The following is a 26,052-nucleotide window of genomic DNA, read 5'->3' as shown; positions in this document are numbered from 1 at the left end:
TAAGCCGCCTTGGGTTTCTTACAGAAAGAGGCAGGATAGCAATTTAATAAATAAATAAATAAATAAATACTGAAACAGCCCAAACAGATTGTTCCTAAACACAGTGAAAGGGAGCTTTCTGGTATGCAGAGGCACATGTAGTCTGCATCATTGCCACACCTCTTCTTCTGGCATTAATTTTCTCCTGCCATCCTTTATAGGGAAGCCGCTTCCAAAGTCTTTGGATGAAATGTCAGCTCCATACTCAACAATTACATCTTCCTCAATGCTGCTGACTAATCGCCAAAACTCCTTCTCCACCAACTCAGTAGGAACCATCTGAAAACAGAAGAAAGTACATAAAATCGGTCTCTGAAGCTGGCAAGCTGCATGTAAATGGTGCAGAGCAACTCTTAAATCTTTCCAAATTTGAGATGCTTCCCCCAAACCAATAATAACTTGAAATGTTTCCCCCAATAATAAAATACTTATTTTAAGATGTGTTAATTACGTAGGAATGTCTCTATGACAAAGAGAAGAAAATGCAGTATTGAATTTTTCTCAGCAGGTAACTTTAAAGCATAGATGGTGTACCTAGTATGGTAAGTGGGGAAAGTAGTGCCGCACAGAGCTGATTTTCCCTTAATTGTAACATTCAGACAGGAGGAGGAGGAGAAAACATGAATGATTGCTCCCCTTCTTCCTAAAAAGCTGGTTTTCTACATGTAAAGAAGTAGTGTGGTTGGGTGGGCATGAGCAAACAAGCACACAAGAAGTTCAACATGGCACTTAGATGCTGCACCTCCCCCAAATTCATATATTTCACTGAAGTGAGTAAGAATCTATCAATGTGTTAGTCCTTCTACCGCAGTGAGAAGGACAAGCACAGCATTCTATTGCTATTGTCTTCACCTCAGCTCAGGCTCTACAAAAGATTGCAGTGACAGACAGTAAGGTAGATAGGTGGGAACTAGGAACAGCTACCATCATCTTAGTGATTTTGAAAGGTGGGCCAACCTCAAAATGTTATGGATGTAAGGTGGGCCAAACTCAAAATGTACTTGCTGGAATCCATAGATCATCTTCAGAGGCCTTCTACCAAATGAAGTTAAGGCACATGACTAGAAGAGAGTGTTTTCTCAGTTTTGGAATGTTCTCCCTAAGAAATGCCCAGAACCCACAATTAACTTTTCAGCATCAGACGAAGACTCTTCTCCCAGGCATTTCAGATTGTATTATTCTTTGCACTTATGCTAATGCATGACCCACCTTAACAACTGCAATTTAGTATAACATATAAATATCATTAAACTAAAATTTGATCAGGTACTGAGATGAATCAACCCAGAGTCAGAAATTATGTCTTCTCTATATGAAAAGATAGGCAACACCTGAATACCAATCCAAATCCCTCCTCAGTATATACAGTTTCACTAGGGCCTACTCAATGAAAATAGCACACAGTGTTGGAGGAAAGCAAAAGAAAAGATGCAGTTCAGTATAGAACTTACGTTTAGTACATCCAAGACCATGAGTTCAGTCCCTAGTAAGGATGCATGAGAAATCCACAACAGATTCAAAGTTTGGATTTCTATTAATCTGATCCGTACATTGATTGTTTCTTTTTACTGGGGGAGGAGTTGCACTAATGCCCACAGGTACTGATGTGTTTTAGCACAAGTCCAAATTAGTGCTAAGGGTGCTACTGAGAACTCTTATGATTTACAGTCATAAATCACCTTCACAGAACAAATGGACATGGAGTGCATGTACATGTGCACACGCTCTCCCTACTGCACACACGTGCTCTCCCTCCCTCCCGCGCATGCTCTCACACACACACCCCATCCCTACCTCAGCAATTACATACTTACATGAACTGGCATGTTGAAATAATCAGACTTGAAATTATCTGCCATCTCACCAAAGCTCTGGAGGGTATATTCTCGAACAGCCTGTTCAAATCCAAAGGCTTCCCGTGGTTTGCTACATTCCTAGAAGGAGAGGGGGGAAATAATGTATTACCACTGATGAAAGCAGGCAATAGGATCTCCTACTGCAAGATACTCTGTCATTTTACGTGACCAAGTATAAGAAAACATTTCACCAGACTGATTTCCTGGCTAGCACATGTTTAAATGAGTTGAGCCAGCTAGCATATTTAGCAAGGATGGCACAGATGAACTCACTTCTCAAACTAATGAGTCCTTGCACCGACTGCAATACATTACAGATGGGGACAGAAAGACAAGGAAGAGAGTGAAGCAAGCGGTGAACATCTGATTTTTGAGCCTAGAACAGGAACTAATAACTGTTCTACAGTCCAGATGTGAGCAGCTTCCACAGCTCTCTTAGTCTTAGTCACTCTGTCAGCTACTCTCAGCAAAAATACATACTCTGGCAGCAAGAGTATGTAAATTAGGGCTTCTACATACATTATTGAAATTCAGTTCAAATAGGGAAAAAACAATAAAATCATGATGCATCAAATGCATCATATGAGAACTTCATTTCCCAGTTAGCCGCAATTGACTGGTTTCCTGTATAAACACACAGATGGCTGCATCCAGTTTTAGCAGTATGCAGTATGACTGTGGAAGAACAGCTCCCCATCTGTCCTCCGCATGGCAACCACCCAAAACACCACACAGATTCAGGGGATCCAGCTGAATGGGTGGAATCACCATAGAGGGAAGGTGCTATTTCCAAAGAACAGGTGAAGGCAACCACTATAAGTGCAGTTTTACTTATGGAATATAACTCCACCCTATTTTCTGGTGTTCCTTCTCATTCCCATCAACCTTCCCTATTCAGTAAAGTTTGTCTGAAGCATTTGTGACGGTTGTTGGAGGAGAAGGGGCAATGAGTACTTCCTCCAACCGGTCAAGTTCAATCTAACCCATTTTGTATATCAGGGGCAGGTAACCATATGAAGAAAGCAGGAACCACTTGTCTTTGCTACCCCAGTACTTCCCAAAAAGTTCAAAAAAATGTACCTCAGCAACACATTTGGGACATCTCCAGTCACCCTTGGGCACATCAGGTAAAGGGGGTATTAGGCAAAAAGTGTGATAGCTGTCATCACAACCATCACACAGCAGCAGTTTGTCTTCATTGTTTCCCCGACCACAGAACAAGCAGACATATAGGTCAACCTATTAAAAAAAAAGAGTCTCGTGGGATTTATACAAAGGGCAACAATTGCCAGCCAAGTCTCCTTCATTAAGACTAATGTAGCAACATCATGTATAATGTAGAAATCTCCAGGATAATTCCTGGACAGGTAAAAACACACCTCTGCATTTACAGAACACATAAAATGGAGTGCAGTTGCTGAGTCCAGCAACAGAAAGAAGAAAGGTATTAGCTGCAATCTCATTACAGGCTGGCTTGACATTTTTCAGTTTTGACACTATTTCTAACAACCCTTTAGAACTTCTGGTTAAGGCATTCATAGACTGTTACGTTTATGTTTACACTAACAAGGTTGCTCAGAGCTGCTTTATTTTAGTTACACATTCAAATTACAATTATCTAAAGCAGAATGTCCTAATAGTACTTTATAACTACCCTTAAAATGAATTCACAGGCTCTTTGTTCCATGTCAGCATCACCCAGTGTACTTGTTTAATTAGTACAAGATCATTTGGGTAGAATCAGAGAATTAGAATTTTGTAGCCAAATTGAAGAACATATACTCATTCACTTCAATTTAGCAGAACATCTGTAGAAATACTACCAGATTACGAGGAAGTCAAAATCTTTTGTGTCAATTATGCAAGCCACCACAGTCCTTATGCTATGTACATATACTTGTAAAAGTCTGTTCATAGTATCCCATTGAGTTCAATGATTTAACATAATGAATTGTACTTCTACATTAGCAAGGTACAGCAATTTGTATAACTGCATAAAATGCTATGTACTTTTATACAAGGAGATCACATGAATCAACCAGTAATGTTATGCTGAAGATTAGCTGTATGTACATCTTTTTTGTTACCTCTACTTTTGGAAGTACGTTACTATGGCCTCTAAATCTACCCACTCTTGAGTTAACTCTGCAGAGCTGTGAGTGTAGTGGATCATACAACAATTACAGCTAACTGTTCACGTTCACAATCTTAAAGGCTTGAGTTGTCATATGTAAAGTTACCTAGAATTTAGTTGTATCATCCACTTAATACAAATTATAATTAGTGCATATTATAATTACATTCCATGTACTTAGCATATTCATCGCTCCTAATTTCTCACACTACTCTTGAAAGACCCTGTAGTGAGTGGGACACCACTCTGCTGGGATTTTGAAGATTGGGGCCTTGACAAAAAGGAGATGGATGTTTTGGGACACCCAGGAAGAGGCACAAGCCCTTGACGCACCCTTGTGGTTGCTGTCCACAGATTCCTAGGCCAACCAGGAGCATAAGAATGTCTTGGAATGGAGAGAGGGATCAAAGGAGAGAACAACGATGACCTGTTGCTTTGTCCACTCCCTGACTCAATGACATGGCGTTGAACTGCCCAGTTAAAGCAATTGCACTGCTCCTGCTGGTTAGCCCTTCAACAGCAGGATCTACTCTGAGGGTAGAGACTCAGAATTACTGAAAGGAAAGGGTTTCAGAAGCTTGAGTTCAATTATTATTCTTGACATTCTTGGCCGAGGCATAGCTTCCAGTTTACTAAAGGGCTTAGAATTACCTTGTCTTGTAACTGTGAAGAGCAAATGAGGATCTGCTTTGCAAAAAAAGACTGCCTGGTGTTTTTGGAGCTTAAGGTCATTAAGGGGAGAGTTGGGCTCACCACAGTTGAACCCATCATCAGAGAAACACAGATTAAGGCTAGGATGGGGACACACCCTGCAAGGTTGAACAGTTGCATTCACCAGAGCAAGGAAAGAGATACATTCCTTGGGAGGGTTACCACTGAGTTAAAATTTGAAATCTCAGGAGAAAGATTTGCAGATACCTTCAGTAGAACCTTGCTCACTGAACAGAATTCTGGCATGAGACCATCCCATGAGCTTCACTAGAACTCTGAGGTGCACCATCCCCTTAAGAATGAATATGGGGTGTCAGATGATTCACTGAGACCTATCTACCTGGTGAGAAAATTGTTACATTTCCAAGGGGGACTGGGGTCATCCCCAGGAGGAGGAGTGACATAGTCAGGAAGAGCGAGCTCTTGTTCTCATTGACCATAAAGCCCAGATCCTAAAGGGTTGTCAGTGTAGTGCTGATGTCTTGGAGGCCAGGAGAGTAGATCAGGATATAGTTGAGGCTGAACTCCTCTGGTCCAGATAACTGCAACTGAAGCTTCCAGGTTCCTTGTGAAGACCTGCAGGGGCTGAGTCCAGTTGAAATGGGAGGGAACTGAACTCGTCTTGTCTTCTACCAAAGCTAAGACAAAAGAACCTTCAGTAGGTTGGGCTGATGAAGATGTGGACACAGACTTATGTCAGGTCCACTGAGACTAGGAAGTCTCCCTCCATGAGACAGTCCTTTATGGATCAGAGGAGATCCATCCTGAATTTCTGCTTTTTCAGGCAGCAATTCACCCTTTTCAAATCCATTATGGGGCAAACCCCACCATCTCTCTTTTGGACAGTGAAGACAACTGAGAAGATGTCCTTCCTTCTTTCAGTCTCCAGGATCTTCTTTGTGGCCTGGATTTGTAGCACATGTTAGCTGCACAAATTATCAGGAGGTTTGATGGATCTCCATGGTGGTGTTTTCTGAAGTCTGCTCCAGAAATCTTCCTGAACTTCAGCAAGTTTCCATTCTGAATTGTCTCCCAAGAGCCAGTGGTTGGAAAAGAACTGCCTCCAGATACCTGAGAAGATCTAAAGCCTCTTTCCTATTGGGGCAGGGGGAACATCACATTGAAGAAAGCTTCTTTCTCTGGGGCTCTCCTTTATTCCTGTTGTCATACCCATCAGAAAGCTCCCCATCCTTGGTACCCGGGAAGAGGAGGATCTAGACAACAAGGACTTGCCAAACCAGGAATATGGTTTACAAGAGATGGTAAGCCCACCACCACCACCTGTCCTTGCAGTTTTAGGACTATGTCTTGAATGTGGATGTGGACAAGGTCTGCTGAGAGGTCTCTGCCCTTAGCTTTATCTGGCCTTGAACTGTAACAGGACCGGCTTTTTCCGTCCCTCCTGTGGCTGGGCAAATGAGAGCAAAAAGAGCTCCACCAGCCCGTACAAGATCTCTTTCTTGATCTACTCTCATGGGTGCAAATAAGAAAGATCTCTCCCCACACAAAACCACAATTCTCTATGGGCACAATGCCCCTGTCCTCCACTTCCCATGTGCTCATATCCTTGTGTAGAGGCTCCATTCTTGTGAAGGGCCTCCTCTAATAGTCTCAGTATGACTCCATTTTGGGCCTCTTAAGCAGTAGAAAGGCCTGTGGAATGGCAGGGAGACCATCTTTCTGCATTGCTCCTGCTGGACCCTTGGGCTAAGGACCAAGCTTCAGCATCTAGCAGCAGATGCCCCTGGAGTCTGTGGGGAGAAAGAGGGGGGCGGCAGGGGCAGCTACCAAGGGAGGCCATAACTGGTGACTGCTCCCCATCTAGAATCTCCCCAGGAAGACCTTGCCATCTGATGGCTGTGCCTAGATTCACCAGTTGGTCCACACAAGCCCTGTGGCTGAGAATGGGAAACTTACCCAGTCCTGTAGGCAGAAGCCACCTTCATTAGTGCCCACCCTCTCTGGGCCCTGCCTGATGCATCTGATGTGACACTTGATTAGGCCAACCAAATGGAGGCAAGGTGTTTACAATGCTGAGATTTACAACAACAGCTTCCAGGCACTTTTCTGGATCACCTACGGGATGGCAAGAAGAAGCACCTCCTTTGCAGTTTCCCAACACTGTGTAGTGGTGGCAGGCTGGAGACTCATGGGCTGACTGCTTCTACTTTCAAGAAGCTGTGACTTGCTAGTAGCATGCACACTTCTCCAGTAGCAGGACAAGGCTCTGCACCCACTGGCGAACTGTCACAGGCAAGTTTCCCTTCTGCTTAGCCACTGCACTGGGGCTTTCTCCTGGTCTTCTGTTTCCTCCTCACTTCTGAGCACCTTTCTCTATCTGCTTCCTTCTCTCCTTTTCCTATTTTTGTTGCTGCTGGTTGCTCTCATGGCCAGGTGAGAGCTTCCTAACACTGATTCCCACTGTAAAGCAAGAAAACCTGAAGCTTCCAGTAAGAAGCTTCTCTCCTCCTCTGGGGATTTCAGATTGAGACTTCCTTTCCCACCCCAGAGGCACAGTCTTCCCCAAAGCATGTCTGACTTCAGCAACTAGACTGAAGTTGTTCTCAATACAGTCACAGAACTGGTGTTCTAAATTAGTTTTCTTAGCTTTCAGCAATTTAGTAAAATGTACATCTTATACTTCTTAATCCACCCACATTTTATCCATTCATATTTTCCCATCCTAAATAGAAGCAAGGTAACAGAGCCTTACATGTAGAAACTTACAAAATTGACTGAAAGTGCTCCTTTCCGCTGCCTCATCTGCATGCCAAAAGCTTCTGACCTAGTACCTTTGCGTCTTCGAGGTACTTCATCTGGAGAGGGGGAGGGGATAAGAGAGAGGGAGGCTAGTATGTTCTTTGCAAACATTGCACACGATTGATTTACTGTTCTAAATGTAGGAACAATCAAAGAAACAACCGGAGAAAGCCAAAATAATATATGGAATGTACAAAGCAGTGGTCACAGGAATGTCATTTATATTGCTAAAATGAAACAGTTAGTCACATACTTTTTCAATGGAATTTGGTGCCTTGCAGAATCCTAGAAACTCCAACCTTTATATTTTTAAGATGAGCAAAGTTTCAATCATACCAGCTGCACAAGGGAACCTTAAATCTGTAAGTATTCTAAAGGAAGGGAAACCAGTGGAGTTTTGACTGGACTTGTAGGGATCAGTTCCCTTTTTTCAAGGCCTCCATATCTCATTCTTGGTTTCTGTTCCAAAGTTCCCACTTACATCCAATTTAAAATCTTAGAAATGGTGAGACTATAACAAACCAAAACATACGTATTTTTAGAAGTGCATATCTGAAATGGAGGGAAAAGCCAGATCAGCCATACCACACAGTGAGAAAACCTTTTGACCTACATGGTTACTAGGATCACAAGCAGTGTATCACTATTATTTAAGAAAATTTTAACCTGCCTTTGAGGGTGTAGGCATAAGAAATCACATTAATAGAGCCACTACCAAAACCTTTGAAATATAAATATAACTAGGATTGCAGAAATGCATGTATTTCCAACTACAGTGCATTACGTTATTAGCCAAATCTTTACAAAGTTTCTCAGAATCCTCATAGAAGTTCTTTTGCACTGGCTACTAGAAGTCACAGCTGATTATACCCACACAACTCTTAAATGTAGTACTAATCAAGGAGTCTCAGTGACTCACTCAAACCTTGCTTTACCAAGGTTTAAAATGTACAAATGACTACCTTGTACCTGCTACAAAAGTCACATCAACAATGATCTTTAAAGCTCTTCACTGCAGAAATTAATACTTTCTCATGCAGGGACTCAGAAGCTACTGTTTACCTTCTTTTTCCTTTGCTCCCAGTGCCAGTCCCATCATCTTTGGTCCTGCTCCAAAGATTTGAAGCTTCTTCAGTTCAGTGTTCCTACTCATCTCTCCTGCCTCTGCCTAAAGACAAAATCACATTATTCACTATTAGTATTTATGCTGAAACTATTTGTTCCCCATGCTAAAAGAATTATAGGCTGGATTAAATTTATTTACCACAGACATCTGGCTTTTCAAGGTCACATCTAAGAACAGGTAATTCAGCAAAAAAAATGGCTTTCACCTCTACCATCATCTCCTTTAAGAAGTTGCAGGTAAATGACACAATTTCTATTTTCTGGAATGGCACCCAGATGCAAAAGTGTCAACAGCAAGAGAAAACGTAAAATAGGAAATTATTATCTCATTATGTTCCTACCCAACCTTTAAGAATGTCTTGCTGAGGTTCTTCTCAGGAAACACCACCTAAACAAGTGAGGGGGTGGCAACCAGGAGAAGGGCCTTTTCAGTATTGGCACCCCATCTCTGGCACACACTCCACAGAAAGGTACACCTGGCACCTTTCCTGCCATCATTTTGGTGTCATGTAAAACCCTTTTTATTTTCCAGTTACATCGTTAAGTCTGTGTATTTTATTATCAGCTGAGTCAGTTTTATTATTATTTGCTGCTATGCCAGGGCGTGTTAAATTCTTATGGCTGCTGCAGCTTATTGCCCTGTGATTGTTGTTGTCCTGCCATACTGTTTTCATTTTTATTGTATGTTATGAGTATATTGTATCTGAGTTTCTTATGAATTGTATTTATACATTTTAATATTTGTAAACTATCCAGACAGCCCATGGACTATAAGGCAGTATAAAATGTAATCAATAAATATTTCCTATCCTATTTCTTGTGTCATCGACAAACACATTTTTAAATCAAGTTCCAGGACAAAGACTAAAACCAAAGATTAATTTAGTTATTAAAAAACAATTCAGACAACAAAAAGCAATTTCTTTTTATATTTACTCCTATCATCTGCATTGTACTAATTGTTAGCCTGTAATGATGAGGTTGCTTTGCAGGACTGGATATTCTCATATGTATCTTATTTGATAGAAACACCATTTCTCTATAACATACAGGCTTCTTCTCTCACAGAAAGCATCAAGCTAAGATGCTGATCTTCAATTCCTCACAAATCTTCCAATAGATTTTACCTTTCAACAGCCTAAGTGGGTTATTCATTTCTGAAATAGATGCTTAACATCATGTAGCATCTCATAATTTGAAAATATGTTTACATTCAAAAGAACCTGCCTCCCACTAGATGGAAAAGAGATCATTTGTATCTGGAGGCAACAAGCAGTAAGTGAGGTTCAGAAAAATGAGATTGTGTTAAGCATTTTTTCATTTTACATTATACTGTGGGTTTTTTTCTTTCCCAAATGATCAATTCCTAAGGGAAAATAAAAGTGCAAAAGAGACACAATGTTCTTCACTATTAACTAGAGGCTATGTTCACACAATACACTGATGTCAGGATTCTGAAGAACTATTGTTTATCATTCATGCATTGACAGAATGGTATACACTGTCTAGCCACTCCCATTTGACTCCTTCCACCACAGCAGTAGCTAAACAACTCACCAGCAAGAAAATGTTTAGTGCTGCACCCTCAACAAGTCAGAAGCATAAACTAGTAGCTATTCTTAGCTTATATTTCCTGACCTGTTTGTGGACAATATGCCAGAAGCAGTCACAATCCTAGTATCTGATTTTGGTTGTGAGTTCCTGGTTTGTTTAGCTCCTTCCACCTGCGGGAGGAGCCAAGTGAAATGACTGGGCATTGCATACCGACAAGGCAAGCAGACACAGTCTACTTATTTTAAATTATCATTTATTTAAAGGGCTATGAAAAGATTTGGGAGCATGTACTCCCCTCCACAACTCTTGTAGTCCCTAAAGCAAATCCCTCCCTTCTAATTTAACTATAGTTGAGGGATATGTTGGTACTGCCATTAACAGCCGTTAAGCCTGACCAGATTTCTATTTAAGAAGGTTTTTAACTAAGATATATATTCCATTTAAGCATGGCTTTGGAATGTTTTGATAATCCTGGTTAAGCAGACAATCTTGTAGTGAAGGCTAGCACCACATTTCTTAACTACAGTAAAAAGAGATGGCAAGGGAGTACCCATGACCCCTGCAGGCTGCTCTCAATCACATGTGAGACATTTTGTTATGCTGAGCTGACTCTAAAACAGTGTTTTGTCTAGGAGAAGACAAATGACTTCACCCAGGGCAAGCATATTTTTATTATGGCAAAGTGCTTGTGGCACCCGCCCAAACACAAAAGAGAGAGTTCTGAGGGGAAAGTGTTTTTTCTGACTTCATTATGGGCTTCAGAGGCTGTCATCTGCTGTCTCCAAATGTTCCTCATGTTCCGAACTGCAGGATTAAGCCCCACCCATAGTCAAACTGAGGACTCAATCAACCTTTGTCAACCACAAAATTAGATCATCTCCCAAGGCCACTAAAAGGTTTGAACCTGTTTTAGGATAGCATTCATGTAATATTTCACTGAAACCTTAACAGCAGAAACTTATTAAACACCTTCACTGATTTCAATGAAAGAATTAAGCATTTGGACACCACAGAATTTACAAGTGCTTAAGTTCAGCTGCATTTATTTAGTAGCTGTTTGAGATAGCTTTATAGTTCTACCCAAAGTCAAGGTTTCTCGTTTAACTGCATCAAACATATGCCAATTAAGACTTACTTTGAAAACAAGTGCACAATTATGAAGAACTGAACAGGAAATTGTACAAAAATACTATTGGAAAAGTGTTCTGGGGTTTTAATTACTTTCATCCGGGTTATTCTTAAGCAGAATTTTGTTGCAGAAACTGGCTGTATGCTATATAATACTTTTAGTATGGAAAACCAGTATCAAATGCAATAAATATATTAAATTACTTTAAGTACCAAGATCTTCCAACATTGGGAAAACTGGTCATACTAATATGAGGCACCAAAATGGGCCTGTTTCATCCTTAACCATAAAAATGTGAGAGATTTCTTTTGTGTATGACAAATCTCAGAAGCAGCATAGTTCTGCTCATGTTATCATCAGAGCAGGAAAGTTGAAAAATCAAGAACACTTTCAATCATTGAATCTGGAGGGAGGCATAACTGTGGTCTGGGGAATACTCCACAAAAGTGTACCATAGGGAACCAACTGGCTAATTTACATATCCAATTCCAAAAACAGCAGCAAAACAAGATAAACCATGAGGGCTGATTGAAGAGATGAACCAACCAAACAATATAACACATTTAAAATTATGTTTATTTGGTAATGACATTTTAGTAGCACTATTCAAGCACCTAAGAACATAGGATTTGTTACTTTTCTGTCATTATCATTAACTTTATACTCAGGTTTCTTCATGCTACTAAGTTGGACTAAGTTCAAACTACAATCCTGATTTTTTTCTACCAGTCATGCTATCATAAGATCTACTACTCATTTTGAGTGGGAGTTACAAAACAAAATCAACTGAAGAGTCCCCTCAAAATATCAATTTTCCAGTTCTGAATGTAATGGCCTCTCCTCTATTTTTTTTTTTTTTTTGAAGATTCACATTAGATTTTTCTGAAGTCTTCCAAACAACATCAAAGGTCATTTATTTTCAACTTTCAAGACTAATCTATCAAAGCAGAAAACTTAAATTACATACTATCACAGCCTAATCAGGAAGTTAACATATATTATAGGGAAAATTTCCATCTTCCATTAACTTTTACTCTTAGGCCATGATCCATAGAAGATTTTTGCTGTGCTGGCTCAGCCCTCCTCACTCCTGTACCAGTGCAAGCAGCCGTATTCCAACAAAAACCAAGGATCACTGAGGCTGGGTGAATGTGCAATCTAGCTGCTATATAACCACTACTGCTACTTCTGAAATAGATCCTCAGCTATTCGAAGTGTACTCAAGAATTCAGTATATTTTATGTTTTTATAAATATAAATACAATGTATAAGTGAAGTAGTGATGTTCCTATACTTCCTGTTCATTTTCTCTTTGCCTGATCTTTTACATTAGCTACAATTGTACTTGCTATCAGATTTTGGGATGATTTTAAATGAAACATTATGAATGAATAGTCTTACATGTTGTTGAAACTATTACAAAGAAGGAAAGTGCTAGCTATATTTTTATTCCATTTTGGATAGCTTGCAAGGAAGGAACTGGGTCTTAATGGAGTGAAAGCAGTTTTCTATACCATGTCCTGAAAATGATACTCTTAATCCACACAAAAGGAAGTGGTTATTTTAATGGAAAGGTTGGGGAATTTGTACACAAGAACCAGACATTGCTTAGAAAGCCCTTTCTCCTACAAGTCCTTTCTTCTCTTTAGGGCTAGAACTGATCATGCTTAATAACTGATGCAACCCACAAAAATGTTGGCTACATATTAAGTCTCAGCTAAGCATAAGTTCCTCTTATCAATTTCCGCAAGTATGGTGTGTATTAGTAATTCTGCTAGTACATAGCTTTTACAATGCACTTGACTGTTTCAAGAATACTCAAAACAGACATTTCATTAATCTTTATGGTAACCCTGTAGGATAGAAAAATTTATCATCTTATATTTTAGCAGGAGGGCCCTAAAGAGATGGTGGCTTGCCCAAGGCCAAGGCCAGTTATGGCAGAGGCAGAAGCCAAGAGACTTCTCAGTTCAGAATTATAGCCACTACGTTACAGCTGCTCAAGTTGATATAAAACTCAAAAGCGAACATATAAAAAAGTCTGTTTGCTCTTTTAGTTTATCTGTCTGGTGACTTATCCAACTTGTGCATTTTTGTCTAGCATACCCACTTACAGTCTTTTAAAGGACAATCTTCTCATGGTATGTCTAAGCCCGCAAGGCCAGACAAAGGCTACTGCATTTCCAATGCTTTTTGCACTGGTGCAAAAACTAAAGGCACTGTGTCTACAGTGGCCAAGTGATCTGGGTACCTGCGACTTGACACGTCTGGTTCTCTTCAGCACAACGTTCATTCTTGAACCCTGCTTTGGGGGAGACTGGGCATCAATGCCAAGGTCCGCAACCTCCACTTTTTCCTTAAGGTCCAAGTTTGGCTTTTGGATGCCCTAAAGAATCAGAGCACAGAAGGACACCAGGTTGGTTGGATCCAGGACGTCAGACTCTGGTTTTCAAAATGAGCATCACTACTGGGGGGAAAAGGGCTACCAACAATGACACATTACATTACAAATGTCATCTGGAACAGAGTCATTCATGAAACCTGAATAAAGCTGATTCTCAGCTGCTGCTGCCTAGCCAAAAATAAAAATAAGAATAAGAATCCTTCTCTTGTTTGGTTCTCTTCAAACAAAGTCCCCATCCTATCAAAGTCAACCACAAACAAGATATAATCATGACAGCATACTGCACAACTGAAGTTATTAGGAAAAAGATTATTTCCACAAGGCATTTGAACAGAAACACATCATGTTGAGTTTGCATATATTGTAAAAAGCAACTTGCACTAAGTTAGTTTTATCATAATCTCTGGCAAATGAAGCTATCTCACCATAAGGCTGACACCAGACTGGAAAAGCTCGTATGGATATAAGATCCGCTCATAATGGGATTTCAGCAGTGAGCCTGTGGCCTTTCCTGGCAAGTAACCAAGACGACTAGCCACTTTGGACCATTTCTTCTCTTTAGTGACTACTTCAAAGCCTCCTTTGCTGGCAACAATCTGAAATAAAAATAAAATAAAAGTTGCATTATTTAATTTAACATTTTCGTATCCCATCCTTTATAGCGTCTCATTTTAGAAAGCTGCATAAAAGTGGTTCCAAAAACATATAGGTCAGAGCTTAAACAAGGTCTCATATCCTCTGCTTTAAGGTGTACAATGTACAGGTATACAGAAATTTCTACAGAACCAACAGTTTCATTTCTCTCTCTCCTGAAAGTTTCAATGCCTTCCAATCTTATGCTACTTCTAGCACCTCTGCAAGTCCCAAACTGCTAGAAAGAGCTCCAGAGGTGCTTGAAGTAGCACAAGATTAAAATCCATCAGAAACACACAAACCAGACATGCAAAGTTTAACTGATGGTCATATAGCCACATCAGTAGTCAGAAAACTGAAAGCCAAGATATGATAGGTTATGCAGACACTCTCAGTAGAGCTTTAAAGCAGCAGTTTTCTGCATGAGGTAGAATAGTTTGCTGCTTCCAAGGAGCAGGCTACTGTTGTAGCAATATTTGAAACTTTGTTTTTATCACTGGCCTAATAAAGTCTATCATGAAAAGTCAGTCATTCCAGACAGACCTCCTCTGAAACACTCCCTGCTTTTCATTTTGCCAAGGAAATTCAACAGAATCAATTTTGTTTTAAACATTTCTCTTTTTAGCCATATCTGAATCAAGAAACTTGAAGAAATATAACACATTATGGAGTTATGCAATACCACTACTGTCGTCATGAAGAGTCCATAGATTCACATTCCAGGAAGCTGTGTTCTTCCTTGCGATGTTCAGTGAGGTTAACAGGGTACTTTTGAGAAGGCATTCAGCTAACAAATGAAGCAGCGCCGAGAGGCAAAAGTGTTACTGTGTTGCTGGGATTTCATTTTAATTTTCACTGCTATCTGTAGTCATCTGCAAGCATTTGTGAGAAAAAACTCCTTGTTCCCTACATGCATATTGCTCAGCTCATGAGGAGCAAACTAGAATTTACACAGGGTTATCCAAGCTTGGAAAGTCTAAACCATTGCAGATCTCTACTCACCTTGCTCAATGAATAAAGGTCCAATATTTTTCTTTCCACCACTGGAATTTTTAATGTAGATCCTTGAAGTTCCCAAAATTTTGCCAGTTGGTCTAGAAAGTCCAGTTTCACTCTAGTCATTGCCTAAACAAACCAAGGCAGCAGATGGACATCAGACAAGCTATGTATGAGAGAAGACAACTGTCCAAGGAAAAGAACAGCAACATGCTCAGTTAGCTCATCCATTCTGAAAGTCTCTAGAGCTTAGTGAGCAGAAAATGTCTTATCGAGAATCAGGGAAATTTCAGTTGATGTCAGATATGAACATCTGGGTACTTGAAGAAGATCTGAATACAAGTATTCTATTTCACCATCACCCTGATGGAAACTTCTTCTTTACCACTGATAGATGATACATGTAAAGCAGCAGACATTAGGGCCAAAGAAGGGAAAATCCAAACAGACCGAAGAACACTACTTTCATTTAGATACTCAATACTTTCTCTTTTTCAAAAATTAAAGAGATTCTTGCAAGATACATATAACTTTCAAGCATTTTCAAATGAACCCTCTGCACAATAAGATAAATGTATCAAAGTAAATTTAGATGTAAAAACATCAGAATACTATGTTCATGGGAATTCCTGAAAGCTACATAGGGCCTATGTTTCTGTTCAAACCTATGTTTACCATTATGGAAACAAATTTCACAGCAAAATTACATAGTACAACAGCCCCCACACTGCAGAAAGTCACCTCTAATATATGGAAAGCTGATGGAACTGAGCCATTAGGAAAAGTTGGAGATGGTATGGCCTCATTCTCCCCTTTCATAAAAGGGCTAACACCCAAATAGCAAATTGTCTCTAGGAAGAGTGTTATTTCATATTCCCAGTAGCATATAAAATACTCTTTAGTAATATGTGGAATTAACACAAAAGTACCTTTGTAAACACTTGGGAGAGTTATTTTACTCAAACCATGTCAATAGAAAAGATGAAAAAGATGTTCTGTGAGTTTCTTAAGCCGGTGATTGTAAAACCTCATCAAAGCTTAAAGAAACGGACCTAATGCTATGTGCATGGATATAAATTTATGGAACTGATTGGAGATCTCACCTCCAGTTCATTCAAGCGCTGAACTCGTGGGGTAAAACGAAAACTCTGTACATCACAAGCAAAAGGGGGCTGCCAGTCCTAAGGAGAAAGAGAAAAAAATGCTTCAAGATTTCCATAAAACTCTTAACACACTACACAGCTAATGAGCTTTCTAGATTTTAGAAAACTTTTTTTAAATTCTTGTATGATCTGCAAAGACTCAGTACACCAGAGCAACTATTTCAGTTTGAAACCTTTTTAGACTGAATTAGAAGGTGAAGTGGATTTCAGGTAAAGAATCAGATTAATTCAGTTTAAACCCAGTAGTAACATGCCAATATGGTATCATGTTTGAGAATCTATTTGGGGTTAAAAGACCAAAGACCTTATTATACTAATGACTGTGTATATGTGAGCAGGAACATAATTTGAGATCTAAGTAAACTTTGGTTTTCAGTTTCACTCATGTGAGAGAGATATAGGCATGCAAGAAACATGGATACCAGAGACCCTCTCCAAGCAGTTAGTCTTAAAAATCCCATTTAGATACTGACTGCAACAAATACTGCTCAATTTTTCTAGTACTTTGTCCTGAAACTATATCTATACAAGTTACAATCCCATTAATTATTTTACCTGCCTGCCTGCCCACATCCCTTTGCCATTTGAGGCCTATTATGACCTGAAGGCAGCAGGGGACAACCACTTGCTGCAGGCCACTAGACAAGTGACTACACATTTTCATTATTATTTAAAGGAACATTTACACAGAAAACAGTATTTTTCCAAGTGACTGTTACACTTAAGTACTAAATAGTAGGTGTACGGCTATAAACGAAGAGATACAAGTCCAGATCCAGATTTATGCTGATCAACTGAACTGGTGGAGGTGAACTTCCCCCTCTCCCCATTCCCACAGCAACACTTCCAATCACCTAAAAATAGTTATAAAGTCAAGAAACCCTGCTGAATGGAGAAAGCAGTAGGGTGGACCCCCAAATTCACACAAAGGGATCTTATGTGAGCAAAGCCCTTCCTCTCATTGAAGGGCAGACTCTAGATACAGTTTATTATAACTTGTAATGCAGTATGTCACAAAAGCATTCAGAGTAATAATTTCAATATTGTACTAATACAAATCTAATTATTCACCATTTAGTGCATGTCTTTAATTATTACCTCTCAGTGTAACCTGCCCATTACACAGGTGCTAAAGTGGTTAATAAATAACAAGTAATTTAAACTGAACAGAATTATTTATTATTTTAGGCCCCAGTAGACACTCCAGACAATCCAATGTATTTGATGTCATCCTAAAATATGCAACTGCTTCCAGAACAACATGCCACAAGGACAAGTAGGTAAATTCCACAGGAACATAAAATGCCAGTAAAATAAAAATTAAAAAAAAAAATCCAAGAGCTACAAAATTGTAGCTTTTTCCAATGTTTGAATATGCATGAATAGACTTCTACTTCCCAAAATATCTCAATATGTAAGCTACACTCTTCTAAGAGTAATTGATAATATTTTGAATTTAAGTATAACACTGATCTGCTTTGCATTTAAAAGCACAATGTTCATCTACGCAACAGAAAGAAATCTCAAGTGAACTAAGACTAATTTTACTAGAAGTCTAACTTTGTCATCATGTTCAAACAATGCACTGTTTTTAACAGTGCAATACAATAATCAGCCTTACATATAATTTAGTATTGTCTTGAATAAAATGAGAGTTTTAAAGTACAATATGTTAACAGTTACTGGTTTTAATTTTACCAATCCTTTTCTGACCTGAACAATATGAATCAGAAAGGCTACACTGCTACTTCATAGTTCATTTATTCTAGTAACAAGTACCATAAATGTATTTATAAGCTGATTGTCAAACAGTTTTAGCCTCTAAAACCATTTACTGAACCAATCTAGAAAACCCTCACTAGTCTGATATTAGGGAAGAAAAAAAGAATCTGACAGAATCTGTGTGACAAGTAGAGTTGCCAGTTCTTCTTTTGGCAGGACTCTTGACAGCACCTTCTGAAATCCTGACTGTCACACAGCTATTAAAGGGAGCAGAATTTACCAGGTATTGTTACTCCTATCCTTAAAGTTTATAAGGTGGGGAATTGAAAGGGAAGAAGAGAACATAACCTCTACCAAGCCATATCATTTCTGGGATGAAATGAGACAGAGTAAGTAGTGTTCATCTGCTTTTCGTACAATAGCACAAAAACTAGCTGTAACTGTATACACAGAAAAAGCAGCAACAAAGATGGAAGACAGTATCTTAGAGTGACCTTGGATAGTGAAGGGGAGTGAGCAACATTCAAAACAGGATGCAGCAACCAGATTCTATACCAATTAAGAATTGTTCAAAAGGAGACCCAGAAACTCTAAACTCTTTAAAACTCTAAACTCTTTTCTAAAAAGCCACCATGCATACTAAAACAACCGTTTAACTTACCAAAACAGTATCATATAGACTAGAAAGGGAAAGGATACAGGAGAGAGCATCTCCTACAACTAAGCAAACTATTACTGAGCCTTTTTAACCTATATGCAATCCTCTATTGTTGCTGTGTTGTCCCTAAAGGCAAAAAACCAACTTACATTGATGCAGGAGCTATATACTTGTTTCTGATGGAGACTTCTATACAACTTAAAAGCCTGAGGACTTCGTATCTTAAACCAAAGGAAGTAGGACTGAAGCAACAATTCATGGTCTGTGCAGAAGGTTAGTATTAAAATCCACCCCCACCACACAGTAACAAAATAATCTTACTGTAATTATTACTGCTACTGTATTTTGCATATCATTGATACATAAATCCTTTAAGTTTCTTGGGGAGCTCCACCCTGCATTTATCCCTCGCCTTCCCCTTTTCGATTCTGTTTGCCTGATTTTCTTGGTATGTAGTCTACTCTTCTTGCTTTAATTTTTAGCCAAAGTTAAAATCCGATCACCATTTAACAAACAACAACAGTCGCCTCCTCATGAAAGATGCGCCATTGTTGCGAATTATGGTGTACATGAAGGCCTTTGAAAGCACTACAGAAAGCCCAAGGGCTAGTCGTGCTCATTTGGCATCTTTCAATCGCGAAGCATCGACCAGCTGGATCAAGAGTAGCAGCGGCTCGTAGCGCTGGCCTGATAAATTTTGGGGGCGAGCGGGGCTTGCCAAGAGATAAAGCAACTGAAGAAACGAGCGACTTCTAGGAAAGCCGAAACAGAGTTTCGAGGACCCACACGCGCCCCATCTCCATCCCAGCTTCGCAGTTTTCGCAGCTTCTCCCCCACTCCCCAAGTACCTTGGGCGGCCGGATTTTGCAGATGCCGGTTTTCTCGGCCAAAGGTCGGATGCGCCCAATGAAGCCAAGGGGGTCGCTGAACTCCTCCCAGCTGGGCTCGAAGACGGGGCACTCGGGAGGCGGCACGAACTCTGCCACGTAGTGAGACCCACCAGGGCCGTCGTCGTCCCCCGACATGATGGCGATGGCGGCGGCGCCGTTGTCGTCGCTGCTGCTACCGGCGCTCCTGCTGCCTCAGGACTGGGGAGGGACCGGGCTGGGCGGGGGAGCGGCGGCGGCGGGGAAGGGACGGCAAAGGAGCTCAAGGATGGGCCAGGGGGCGGAGGGACATCCTGGTGCCCAGCGAGAGGCAGAAGCGCTGCTGCCCTTGCGCAGCGAGGCCCCTCAGGATCAGCCGCCGAGCTCGCAGCGCCCGCTGCTGAACAGGCCTCCGTTTGTTTTTGTTTCCCCCTTCAGGGGGTTTGTTATTTTTCTTCTTTCCTTTTCCTCCCCTTCTTTAAGGCTCGCCGGAAGTGACGCGTCTCAGTTAAAACCCTCTCTTTCTTACGGAAGCTAGAATGACATATTCTTCCGCCGGTAAGATTTTTTTCTTTTAAAAAATAGTTCCGGAGGCCTCTCCCACAGACGGAGGCAATTTTCCGTGCATGCAGCCCGTCACCCTTTGTATCCACGGTTCCACACCGCGCAAGGCCAAGATGGGCGTTACGTCGCCTTTACAACGGCCACGATAGACGCGGCCGAGATTGGGCCTTTGCGCTCGCGGAGGAATGTGCCGTGTTTTGGTATGAGGCCGCACAACGACTCGAGAACTTCCGGTGCCGACAGGCCGCCTAGTCCTTTTTTGTGCGTGTGCGCGTACGAGGCAGCGAGAGCGCTCTGGCCCCGCCTCTTTCTGTGGAAGTCTCGCGGAGCCCCGCCCGCGCTCGCAAGCCGTAGCGCTCCTCGCGTACGGTACCTGCTGAAGCCGCCTCGTCCTTCCCTCCGCAGAACACCTGAGCTCCGCCCACTTGTAATCCCCAGCGCGCCTCCTGCGTTACCTGTCCTCACCCCGCTCAGAAATCCCCCCGCCCACTCCCCATCGCAAGAGCAACGCGCCCCCTCCCTCCGGACCACCGCAGCTCCTTGACCCCCTCGTAGACCCTCCGAGGCCACCGCCGCGCGGGACTTGATGTGCTGCCCGGGCCTGGAGGGCAGTTTTCGACATGATCACTTCTCAACAGCCACGTCTTCGTGCCTGTAAATAAAAACGCGGCCTGCATGCGCAACACGTTTTAATATTACTTATTGATGACGTCTGCCCCACTTCAAGGAGCTCAAAGCGGGCATCTGTGGCCTTCCCCTCACTTTTTCCCCTGATAACGTACTGAAGGCCAGGGCCGATTGGATGGGTCTTTTCTCAGTTGCAGCCTCCTGCTCACCAGACGTTTTGGACTACCGCTCTCATCAGCCCCAGCCACCATGGCTAATGGTTAGGGATTTTGAAACGTCGGTCCAAAACGTCTGGAAGGAACCAGGTTGGGCAAGGCTGCCTAACTACAGCTCTTTTTAACAACAAAACTTGGCGGGCAATCTTCCCAGTGTTGACCAAATGGTCAAGAGAGCAAGACCTCCCTGAATGCCTTTTAAAACCTGGAAGGTACTGTTTTGAATAATATCAAGCTAACAACAAAGAGTCTTGTGCCACCTTAAACTTAATATTTATTCTAGCATAAGGTTTGTGGAGCACTGCTCACTTCCTTACATGCACAAAGAGTTTGCGTTTCAGATTTGCAGTCACTGTTACTTTCTGCATTTGATTTCCTTCCGACTTCACTGTTTACAGTTTTCCCCAACACCACCCACATGTAACGCACGTGTACTGTATATAAACATGAAACTCTTAACACTCCAAGTGGGCTATAGTTCACAAACGCTTATGGCAGAATAAGTTTATTTTTAAGGGGCCAAAAAACTTGGTTGCTTTTGCTGCAACAGACTACTGGACCTACCTTCGGGAAATCAGTGTATTTTCAGGTTACATCATATAGAATATACACTCCTGTTTTTGTCATTAATTGCTCAAAATATCTATTGAAAAGAACAGAAATCAAACCATCTACGATTGTTTATTGTTTAAAGAACTACATATCTGCCATTTCCAGCCAGAGCAAAAGCAAAGGTAGAGGGGGTGACAGCTTCAGCTATGGCAGCTGGGTTGTACCTCAGGTAGCTGATTATGGGTGGTATGAAAGGCAGCATATTTATTGCTACATTTTTACTGCTGGGAAGGGCAGCATTTGGGATTTTCAACCTCAGTTGCCAAAATGACTTTACAAGCTTTGAGTATCATGTACCTTGATTTGACAAGGCATGATGCCATTTGCTGTTCTATAAGTTTTCTTGTGGCAGCCCTGATGCTACAATTCAGCCTTTGTCAAGGTAGTCAGCAAGAACTAAGGGTCTTTTCTATCCAAGTCCATATTTATTTGGATTGTTTTCAAGGATGAAGCATCCTTCAATAATGCTTCAAGGGAAGTTTATTTTAAAAAACCCCAACAACAATACAATCACAATAGCATAAAACAGCAATTAATTTAATGACAATTAGAAACAATCCACAATTTTTACCATTGGGTAACCCTCCTGGGTTATGACTACAATACGTTTGTTAAGATAAAAGGTAAAGGGTTCACCTTGACATTAAGTTAAGATATGCTAAGACTAATTCATGCTTGAACAAACTGATCCCCCAAACTGAGTGCAGTTCACTGTTCCATGGCACTGCCAGGTGCTGTTTTTACAAGCCATTCTCTATTGAGATTTTCTAGGTTCTGTGCAGGTTTCTTCAAAAGTCATCAACATTGCTGTTTTTCTTGAGGCTCTGAGATCTCTCCATCTCTCAAGGAAATGATTACTACTACTTGGACTAACTGGGCTATCCCCACCTACTTTATTTTTATACCATATTTCTATCAAGATGGGCACTCAAGATGGCCTGCAATCATGAAGAAAACAACATAAAAGAATTTAAACAAAACCACTACAATAACAGGAAACACCAGGTTTCAGCCCAGATGCTTGCTTCAATCAAAAGGTCTTTGCTTTGTCACATTGCTACCACACTTCCTCAAGACCTGTCCCTATACATGTCTACAGATATATGCTTAGGCAGTGCTTTTTTTGTAAGAAAAAAGGTGCCGGAACTCATGAAATTATTTACCTTTCGCACGTAGTCAATCACTGTACACACACCCACACATGTCAGTTGTGTAACAAAACATAACGGTTGCCACCTGCAGTAAGCACTCAGCACGCGATCACACGACCAATCACAAGCTGAGCAGCGCCATCACAACCAGCGTGACGAAGTATGCATGCATCGGACTCAACACACAAGCAGCCCACATGCACCATTTTAATGATTTTGCCGCCGACCTGCTACGCTCAACAGGGCGACTCAAATCCACGTGGACCAAACATCAAATTTTCAAGTTACTTTTAAAACTTGGAAAATCTGTTGAAAAAAGGTGCCGGAACTCTGTTCTGGTGCGTTCTATGACAAAAAAAAGCACTGTGCTTAGGGAATAATAGAACATAAGTGATGTGGGAATTTAGCTTAAATATGCTAGGTTGGCAAAAGGTGTATCCAAATGTTTTGGATCAACTTTTGGAATTCCTGAGCAATGCCCATGCTGGCAGTGGCTTATGGGAGTTAAAATCCAAAATATCTGGAGATGTACCAACTGTCCATTCTATGCTAGAGAAGCAATTTCCCACTATGACCCTGGTTCTATTCTGCTGGAAGACAGGCTGCTGTCTGTCCAGAAAATCTGGCCCAGAAATATGCACAGTGTGAATAACTTTGCATTGTCTCATTCAGGTAGTCCAGTATGATCTTCTAAGGTACTTTATAGCTCACTTTCCCAGAAAAAATTTACCTTTTAAAAACCAAAATGCAGGATAGCAGCATAAAAAGCAGTATGAACAGCAAAGTCTTGTAGCATCTTAAAAATAGCACTATCCTATATATTTTACTCAGAAATAACCATCATGTATGTATCTAAAATTATTTAAGCTACCTTGAATAATGAAGCCCTCTCAAGCTGGTATAAAAGATAAAGAACACAAAAACTGCAGATTGATTTGTCCATAAAAACATGCTAATTCCATAATGGTGACTGGCAATTTAAAACAAGAGCAACACTTCCAACCCCAACCCACCCCAATATTCTGGACATAAGGTGGGTGTTCAGAGCCTTCCTGAAGCCCAGCCATGGAGTCCATTGTACCCCAAAAGAAAGTTCACGGCCATCAGTGAGAAGATTGTCAGCCTAACTGTCCTTGGCAAGGGGGCAGGTGTGAAGGGCTTCTGTTGATACCCTACCTGGACACTATGCTGAACCTCTGAGGCCTTCCTCGAAGTGCAAACCAACCAAGAGGGTTGGAGGGTGGGAACTAGCAGGAGGGTCTTTTCTGTTGTGGCCCTCCATCTGTGGAACAACCTCACTGCTGTGGCCCTCCAGGCAACAAATTTGCCATCTTTTTGAAGCCAGGTTAGGACAGCCCTCTTTGTGGAGGCTTTCAAAGACCTCCCTGATCATTCAGGGGCCTGACATGATTAGGCAGGTGCCCTTCTTTTACTCTTGGCCAGGTCTTTTTTATTGTCTTTGTATGTTCTTTTAAATTGTTTTTTAATTCTTCTGCTTGTAATTCTCTCTATCTTTATACATATATTTGTTGTAAACCACACAGAGAACTTCAGCTAAGGGCTGTATAAAATTAAATAACAACAACAACAACAGCATCATCATAATTATCCAAGTGTGGGCAAAATGGTACAAGAGAAGGCAGCCCTTCATACAGCTTGGACTAAGACTAATTAAGAAGCTAAAGGTTAAACCAGCACATTAAATGGAACTTGGAAAAACACTGGCAACCAGTACAGTTTCTGAACTCATTTCAATGCAGTACTGGTGTAATATAAGCTGATGGCCTAGTCCTCAAGAACAGCCAGGTGGTTATTCTGCACTAGATTCACAGTATAGTAGAGTTGGAAGGGAGCATGAAGGCCACTGGGTTACACCATCCCACTCAGATGGCTTTCCAGGTTCTTTTTTAATGTCTCCAGGGTGGGAGTGCCCACTGCCTCTCTAGGCAGCTAGTTCCACTGTTGTGTTACTGACAGTGAGGAGGCTTTTCCTGATGTCCTGCCTGAATCTGGGTTGTCGCAACTTGAATTGATTATTCTGTGTCCTACATTAAGGCATCAGCAGGAAGAGCTCTTGACCTTTGTGACAGCTTTTGAGGTACTTAAAGAGGGATACCATGTCTCTCCTCAGTCTTCTCTTCTCAAGGCTGAACATGCCCAGATCTGTCAGTCTCTCCTCATAGGGCAGTGTTTCCAAACCCTGGATCATGTTTGTTGCCCTCCTGCTTCTCATGATTTGGAAGTAATACTTCTGTTAATGCACTCCAAAATAGCATTTGTCATTTTGGCGGCTGCATCGCATTGTTGGCTCATATTTACCCTGTTGTCCACAATTACTCCAAGATCTTTTTCTTTTTCAGTTCTGTAGAGCCACTTATTTCCCATCTTGTATCAATGTATCGGAATCTTCCAATCCATCCTCAAAGGTAGCCTCACATACAGCAGATATAGTGGTAAGCTGTACTCCCATTTAGGTGGGTAAAGATGGCAGCCCGAGGCTGTAAACCTAACACTATTTTATCTGGGAGAAAGTTCCACAAAATACAATGGGACTTACAGACACACAGAAATAGCATTGTGCTACAAGACTACGCACTCTGAAATAGCACAGCGCTTCTAAAAAAACACATACATAGGATTGTTCTGTCAAATAACAGATCTGTAAACTGGCATAGGATTCCACTGATTGCTACTGCTATCTTTTGCATACTTATTTAGGAACAAACTAACTGAGCCTTTCTTCTCAGTGAACATATAATTCTGGTCTTCAGTACTAGGAAAATTAAACACAGGTTTGGACCACATGACCCATTGAGTCATCCGCACCTGGCTATATACCCAGCTCTTAAATCCAACTCCCGTTTGGAAATCGCAGCATGCAAACCTGGTGAGCTGGTTACGCGAGTGTTAAACGATCTTTACCTAAGCCTGACACAGATTCGCCTGAACAACACAACCAAATAGCAGGGACTGTACAGCGTAGTATCCGTACAAACCAGAGCAATGGGCTATTGTGTCCTGCAAACAGCGTCATTGTGTTCAATAGGCGTGCAGCTGTGCAGCACTCGTTTTCCCAGGGGAGAATGCATAGAGTTCCCTTAGCTGGGAATTAAGCTCATTGAACGTAGTGTTA

At 41.2% G+C, this 26,052-nt stretch overlaps 1 protein-coding gene across 4 annotated transcripts in view; it reads right to left on the bottom strand.

Moving 5' to 3' along the window:
* Positions 1-20,190, bottom strand: part of KDM5A (lysine demethylase 5A) — a 53,843-nt gene extending 33,653 nt beyond the window's left edge. For 2 of the 4 annotated variants that reach the window (XR_006413457.1, XM_044417046.1), the window contains exons 1-10: positions 19,733-20,190; positions 16,445-16,522; positions 15,348-15,470; positions 14,138-14,308; positions 13,560-13,694; positions 8,563-8,668; positions 7,468-7,556; positions 2,976-3,134; positions 1,854-1,973; positions 160-318 (exon numbers count right to left, since the gene is read on the bottom strand). Coding sequence is in view for 3 of the 4 variants with exons in the window: in XM_044417046.1 (XP_044272981.1) it covers positions 160-318; positions 1,854-1,973; positions 2,976-3,134; positions 7,468-7,556; positions 8,563-8,668; positions 13,560-13,694; positions 14,138-14,308; positions 15,348-15,470; positions 16,445-16,522; positions 19,733-19,909 (1,317 nt within the window). In the remaining variant the exon portion in view is untranslated. The remainder of the gene's footprint in view (positions 1-159; positions 319-1,853; positions 1,974-2,975; positions 3,135-7,467; positions 7,557-8,562; positions 8,669-13,559; positions 13,695-14,137; positions 14,309-15,347; positions 15,471-16,444; positions 16,523-19,732) is intronic. The other 2 variants (XM_044417045.1, XM_044417048.1) reach the window with 2 other exon arrangements.
* Between the last annotated feature and the right edge of the window lie 5,862 nt (positions 20,191-26,052).

The sequence above is a fragment of the Varanus komodoensis genome, unplaced genomic scaffold, assembly GCF_004798865.1.
Source record: "Varanus komodoensis strain SLA01 unplaced genomic scaffold, ASM479886v1 scaffold85, whole genome shotgun sequence".
Lineage (NCBI taxonomy): Eukaryota > Metazoa > Chordata > Lepidosauria > Squamata > Varanidae > Varanus > Varanus komodoensis.
The sequence above is the reverse complement of the archived record's forward strand: the minus strand, read 5'-3'. Positions and strand labels throughout refer to the sequence as shown.